The sequence below is a fragment of the Rhinopithecus bieti genome, unplaced genomic scaffold (genome assembly GCF_001698545.2).
Source record: "Rhinopithecus bieti isolate Rb0 unplaced genomic scaffold, ASM169854v2 scaffold_50350, whole genome shotgun sequence".
Lineage (NCBI taxonomy): Eukaryota > Metazoa > Chordata > Mammalia > Primates > Cercopithecidae > Rhinopithecus > Rhinopithecus bieti.
This window is the reverse complement of record NW_016820258.1, coordinates 22,428-29,846: the sequence shown is the minus strand read 5'-3', so window position 1 is coordinate 29,846 and position 7,419 is coordinate 22,428. Positions and strand designations below refer to the sequence as shown.

Genomic DNA, 7,419 nt, shown 5'->3' with positions numbered 1-7,419 from the left:
AATTACTTTTTAAAAAGATTGTGAAAAGCTGTAGGAATCAAAAGTGAAATGAAATCAGTATTTATTTCTCAATTTTCAGAGGTATGAACTGAATGAAGGAAGTTAAAAAGCCAAAATCTTTCTCAACATTTCTCAGGTGAAAACTAACTCAGAAATATTTGAGTTATGTTAATTTTCACTAAGACTGTTAAGAGAAACTGATTTTCTGGTCAGGAAGGAAAAGAATAGTTGAAAATTTATTGTCATTCTTTTGGAACATAGTATTATATTCTCATATAAAGTTACTGTAAAATTAAAGAATTCATAGTATGAAAGTATGGCCATTTATGACATTTTAGCATTTTTTTAGCAATTCAAATATACTTCTAATTTAAACTATTTTATTGCCAGCCTATCAGTTTACATGTGAGCATTCTAAATAATTTTATAGAATACAGTTTAATGTAATAAGATCTATTAAAAAAAAAATGGGCCAGATCTTGGTTGGGTAGAAAAATACTTGATTCAAAACTAAAACACTTTTGTTGAGATATCTTTGATCCTTAAACCTAACATCGTATTGCCATTGTCTGAGCTGTGTTATAAATATTTGTTGAATGAATGGATAGATTTAGAAAATAAATAATAGATACATGTACCCTTTGGCCTAGTATCCCCACTTCTGTTCACCTGTATCATAGAAATAACATACTAGCTAGTATGTAAAGATATAGCTACAAGCATGTTTATTTCAGTATTGTTCTTGGCGGCAAAACAGTATAAACAAAGATCAATGCCCATTATTTGGGCAAAGAGTGGAATACAGAATAAATCATGATGCACTCACATCAAAGAATATTGTGTAGTCATCTTAAAACATGCTTTAGTGCTAGGTACCAGAATACTGTGGGGTAATGCTAAGAGAAAAAAAGCAAGATGCAAAAAAGTGTGCAAAATACAATCCTATTTTTATAAAACAGTGACTCCAAAACTTATATGTGTACATGTATATTATATTTGAAAAATATGGGAGGATATGCTCTAGACTGTAACCTTGGATTAGTAATAGGAGCCAAGCCCCCCCCCAAAATATATGATAATAATCACTTCTATACATTTCTGTAGAATTGTATAAATGGATATATATAGTATACCTTTGAATAACACCGGAATTGGGGCACTGACCCCTGTACAGTTAAAAATATTCCTGTAACTTTTGACTCCTCCAGTACTTACCAACTAATGGCCTACTGTTCACTGAAAGCCTTACTGATAACGCAAACAGTTGATTAATACATAAAAAGACTAGTATCTACATGTTTTTATGCAATCATGACATATTCATCTTTCTTAATTTTTTCAATATTTCTAGGCTACATAGTTGGCAAGTTTCATATTCTTTCCAAAATATTTATTGAAAAATACTTGTGTATAAGTGCACCTGCATAGATCAAACCTGTGTTGCTCAAGGGTCTGTTATATATGTCACTTTAAAAAGAAAAAATAATTAAAATAGGATTTTAAACTCCCTTAAAATCTAAGTGATTTTGAAATTATTCTCAGGACTAAGATTTTAAAGTTAAATTATGCTTTTAAACATTCTTTAAGATATTGTTTGCATTGAAGTAGCTCTCACTAGTTATAATGCAAACATACCCATTTATGCAGTTAGGTTCTTCTATGTAAACATTAGAAAATGTGTCACAACTCTCAAAACCTTATTTTCAAATTTTTAAAACTCAGAGGGTAGAATATGTAATTTCTAAGACTAATTTTCCTGATTTTTTTCTATCACAGGAAAAGATCATGAGTAATGTGAAAACAGATGTTGGCCTATGGGAGTGGTGGTTTTAATGCAGAGTCTGTTGCTGGTTTTTTAGTTTTGGAAAACCCAATATTAGAAGCCACTGGTTTATCTGACAGTGAAATGATTTGTGAAATCATAGCAAATTTCTTTGGTTACCGACAAGTTGGCCAAATTAGTGATCTATTTTTTGGTATATATCAATATCTAAATACAGTTTTACTTGTATATTTTGTGAGTTATGAAATATATGTGTTCCACTGATTTTTAGTTAACAACAGAGTATTTGTTGTTCACATTATGTTACTGGAAGAATTCAGCCAAGAGACACACAGCAAGGGTTATGTAGCAGAATTTATTTAAAGAGACAGTAGTACACTCTGAAAGATAAAGCAGAGCAAGCTTCTGGAGAGAGTGAGCCAGCAGCAGCCAGTGCTGGGGGCCTCTATGAAGAATACATGATTATTCATGAAAGGGCATGAGGAAGTGTCACTTGCAATCATGTTTTAGGCAATCCCCTTGGGCATACACGCTCTGTAGTTGTACATGCTAGTATACATGTTGCTTGTCTTGTTAGCATTTAAAATCTCCACCTTGGGGTGTGTTTTTTACTATTGTAATGAGCAAAAGACTATTCTAGGGTGAGTTATTGGAGGAGTGCACATGCTTCAGGGTCGCAGGAGCCCAACCACAAGGCCAGGTATAGCCAATATAGCCATTGTCCTTTTTGCTGTCTGTGGGCAGCATCTCCAGGACTTCTTTGCCCAGAGGCTCCCTTGGCTGCTAATATCTGGCTGTCTCCCTACTCTTAATAATTATACTGTGGTTGTGTTTTACCACATAATTGTGATTGCTTTTTTTAACAAATGTAAATGTTTATCATTTTTATCATGTAGTAAACATTCAGTCTGTCTTACAAATTAGTCAGCTGATGAGTGAATTCAGGGATGTTACAGAATGTGTTCTTGCCTTTATGTGAGAAGGATCAATTAAACTCTTTCACAACAAGATTATGGGAATTTTGTATGGTTATAACTATGCTGTTACAGTTCTTTTAAAAGACCTGTTTGATTTCTACTTAAAAATTACGTGTATGTAAAGATATTTCAGACCTTAGTGTAATTCCTCCCTGCCAAAATTAAATAATTAATAAATCTTTATCTTTTCTTAGTTTCTATTTTTCCAAGTAAATATTACCATTTTAATTGTAAATCTGTGTACCTCTTTATAGATGATTATAGCATATATTAAGTAAATCAGAGTTGTATGGCAAATATCTGCCTCAGTTAAAGAATATTTTATAGAAAATAAATTTGTTAGGAACTAACTTTCTATTAAAGGATCGTGACATTCATTTTATTAAATAGCCTACACCTCAGGTATGTTTTAAATGTTTCAGTTATAAAATTGATTTACTTGAGCATTTTAGGAATAGCTTTTGTAAAAAACAAGAAAGCAAGGCATGTGTATGTATAACACAAAATACTAAACCGTACTGGAAATTATAAAATATGAAGTACAGTAAAATCTAATTATATAGTTGCTCTTTCCTGTGACACAGATGTACAAGTTACTTAATGTATATAGTTAATATTTCCTTGACAGTGTTAACTCTTGTGAAAACTAAAAACTGATATTTATCAGAATGTAGAATTTAATAATCACATTACCTATGTAATTAATATATTTATGATAATATGTTACCTTGAAATTTAATTCATTGAATGTAGTCCAGATACGTCTTAATTTTCAGTTTTTATGGGAATTTTATTTATATAAATTAAATATCTAACATTGAAATATTTCCTCTACTCTTTACTTCTTCCAGAGGAAATGGATGTAGAAGCTCGACTTACTGAACTATGTGAAGAAGTTAAGGTACTTGGAGTTTTTTAATTCACATCATCAAGTTATTTGAGTGGTTTCTGTTTCCTGTTCTAGATATTTTGTCTATGAAAACTTAAAGTATTTATAGTTCCTAAAATGCAAAGATAAAGTGGTTGATCATTGTAGAACCACAACTTAGTTGGTCAAAATTCATTTGGCTTTCAGCATAAAGTTAACTTACCTTTTAAAAAGTATATTATTCTTCATATAAATGCAATAGCAAAGATAATTAACTGATCAAGCTGTACATTTTCTTCTGTTCACTCAAATAATTTCTGGACACGTTTTTAAAACATCACTTAAACTTGTGCAAGTTTATAAAATGATACTGTTTAAAAATGAAAATTTGTTTTATTTCAGTAGATCAGTTTGCTTCTCATATCATTTTTTCAGTTCACTCTTGCAATTAAATTGATATATTTGCCTTTCTTTTTCTGAGAAACTAAATGCTTTTAACTAAATGCATGTTTCACTATGCATTCACTCTTGGTCAGCTACATTAATGGAAGAAATCAGAGGTGTGAATCAAAGGAAAATATGTATTTGGTTTGGATATACTTTTGGATGTAAATTTGAATGAGGACTAGACCCATTCAAAAAGGTATTCTTCTAAGAAAATTATGCATATGCAGGATACATAAGTTTTGTATCCTGTCCTAGAGGTTTTCTCTGCAGTTCAAGTAAGGTAAATATTTTCTTTAAAAAAGTCACTAATGTTCTTATGGATAATGGCTCAAAAGAACATTAAACATTTAAAAATAATCTTAAGATGTGTGCAGTTAATATGAAAACATCTGCAGTGTTTCACTGAGCTATTAAAGAAATTTTGAATAAATATACATATGATACTCCTGCAGATAATCACTAAAAGATATCAGTTTTACTCCAGTCAATCATTTTAATGAGTCCAAACCAAAATCCCACTGGAAATTTAAACCTGTTTTTAAAATCTTTTCAAGAAATGTAAAGATGGCTAAGAAAACTTTTAAAAAATAATACAATTTTAAAATAATACAAATGTAGAAAGACTTGCTCAACTGGATACTAAAATATATGTAAAATAACGGTAATGAAAAGAAATAAGGTAGGATTTCTCTAAAAGAATAAAAAGACAAGTCAGTGGAATTAAACAGCACTGAAATAGTCACTATTATGTTTAATAACTAAGTGTATGATAAAATATCAGTAATGTCAGGGTCTATAACAATTGTGGTAAAGTTAACGTCATGCCATGCTATAGCAACAGTTCTAAGTGTACTGAAGAGTTAAGGTCCGAAGAAATTAGGAAGAAAAAAAATTACATGCATATGTAAATATAAACAATCTGATCTTGGGATATGAAATGACTCCCTCAGACAATTTTTAAAAAGGTAAGTTTTTTAAAGACCAATAAAAACCTAAGGGACAAAATAAGACATTGATGATTTGAAATTTCTTTGTAACAAAATAATACTATAAATTTGAAAGCAAACAATAGACTGGAAGAGAATATTTGCAATATTTAAAGCAGGCTAATGGTCAGTGCTCACTATATATAACATGCTCTCAAGTATCAATTTTAAAACAACACCCTTGTTAAAAAAAAAAAAAAAGGATACAATGAGGCAGTGTACAAATAAGTCCTTAGCAGAATAATTTAGCTCCTGAAATTATACTCATTCTTACTGGAAACCAAGGAAATGCAAATTCTAATAGGTTATTTTTTTGCCTATGAAATTTGCAAGAATGAAAGTGACTACTGATCTTCATTTTTTGCAAGAGTGTAGTGAAACTAGTATCTACATACCCTGTTGGTGATGGTATAAATTGGCACAATATTTTTTAACATTAGTCCATTGATGTGTTTTTAAAACACTTACATGTTGCACAATTATTAAATCTGCACAGCAGTTTTATTTAATAATCTGTTCTACAAAATGTAAATGTGCACAAATATAAGGAATTACGTCATTAATTATTATCAATTCTGATGTAGCCATTTAAAAGCATTAGGTGGATCTCTGAAATTGTCATGAATTATTTAATTCAGAAAATATTTATTAATTCATGATGCTAGGTACTATTTTCATGCTGAAAACTCTTCAAGATATATTAATTGAAAAAATATGAATAATATGATTTTGTATGTTAAAAGAACTAAAAAGCTGTTTGTGTATTTTATTCTGTTTATGTGATTACATATGAAATATTTGAAAGGATATATATATTCCAAGCTTTTAACAGTAATACAGAAAAAAAGTGGCATGGAGAGTAAAGTTTGTAAAGGAGAATTTTTATTGTTTATATGCATCTATATTAAATGTTTAAAAAAATATATATGTATCCATGTATTGCTAATTAATTTTTTAGATATACATATTTAAATTTCAGTATGTAAATGGATGTGGTAAACTTTAACATCAACAACCTGTAACATATTATAATGTGTCTTGAGACGTGGTGAGATATAAATTCTCATACCTTGTATATCTTTTTCAGGGATTAGTTTGGCAGTGTGTATCCACAGCCAGAAAAATATCTCTTCTTAGTGTATACCAAAAGCTAAACAGAGGTTCATGTGAAGGTTCATAATATTGTAAAAATGTTTAATAAATGCCCAGTGGTAGAATGATTAAACAAATTATGGGATACTTGTAATCTAAGTTATACAGCCTTAAAATGATGTTTTGGCCAGGCGCAGTGGCTCACACCTGTAATCCAGGGAAGCCAAGGCGGGTGGATCACCTGAGGTCAAGAGTTGGAGACCAGTCTGGCCAACATGGCGAAACCCCATCTCTACTAAAAATACAAAAATTAACTGGGTGTGGTGGTGGGCACCTGTAATCCCACTACTTGGGAGGCTGATTCAGGGAGAGTCACTTGAACCCAGGAGGCAAAGGTTACAGTGAGCCAAGATCATTCTATTGCACTCCAGCCTGACCGACAGAGTCTTGCTCAGTCGCCCAGGCTGGAGTGCAGTGGACGGATCTCAGCTCACTGCAAGCTCCGCCTCCCGGATTTACGCCATTCTCCTGCCTCAGCCTCCAGAGTAGCTGGGACTACAGGCGCCCGCCACCTCGCCTGGCTAGTTTTTTGTATTTTTTAGTAGAGACAGGGTTTCATCGTGTTAGCCAGGATGGTCTTGATCTCCCAACCTCGTGATCCGCCCGTCTCGGCCTCCCAAAGTGCTGGGATTACAGGCTTGAGCTACCGCGTCAGGCCATAAAAGATGTTTTAACAAATGTTTGATGAGTGGGAAAATGTTCATATTGTATTCAGTGAAAATTGTATAAAACTATATATTATTTTAGCTTTTGCTTTATGTATATAATTGAAAAAAAACTTGAAGCCTGTACACTAAAATGAACTTTTTTCATCTTTTTTTTTGCTTTCTCATATTTTCTAAGTAAAGCAGCATTTTGCAATCAAACAAGATCAGTGAATGTTATGGGAAAAAATATATATATAAGATAATGTGATTTGAAAAAAACGCAGATGGCAGATGTAGCCAGACACAGTGGCACACACCTGTAGTCCCACCTACTCAGGAGACTGAGGTGGGAGTACTGCCTGAGTCCAGGAGTTGAGACTGTATTCATACCTTTGAATAGCCACTGCACTCCAGCCTGGGCCATGTAATGAGACCCTGTCTCAAGTGTAAAAAAAGCAAAGAAAAATATACAAATGTAAAGTCTTATTCCTACATTTATATATGTAAAAGATCATGCCAAACTTAATTCTAATTTCCTTTTTTTTTTTTTTTTTTTTTT

General features: G+C 31.8%; 1 protein-coding gene across 1 annotated transcript in view; it reads left to right on the top strand.

Annotated features, from left to right (window-relative positions):
* FAM135A (family with sequence similarity 135 member A) overlaps window positions 1–7,419 on the top strand; it is a 67,682-nt gene that overhangs the window by 48,343 nt on the left and 11,920 nt on the right. The window contains exon 8 of the mRNA XM_017859763.1: window positions 3,612–3,661. Within this exon, the coding sequence (XP_017715252.1) occupies window positions 3,612–3,661 (50 nt within the window). The remainder of the gene's footprint in view (window positions 1–3,611; window positions 3,662–7,419) is intronic.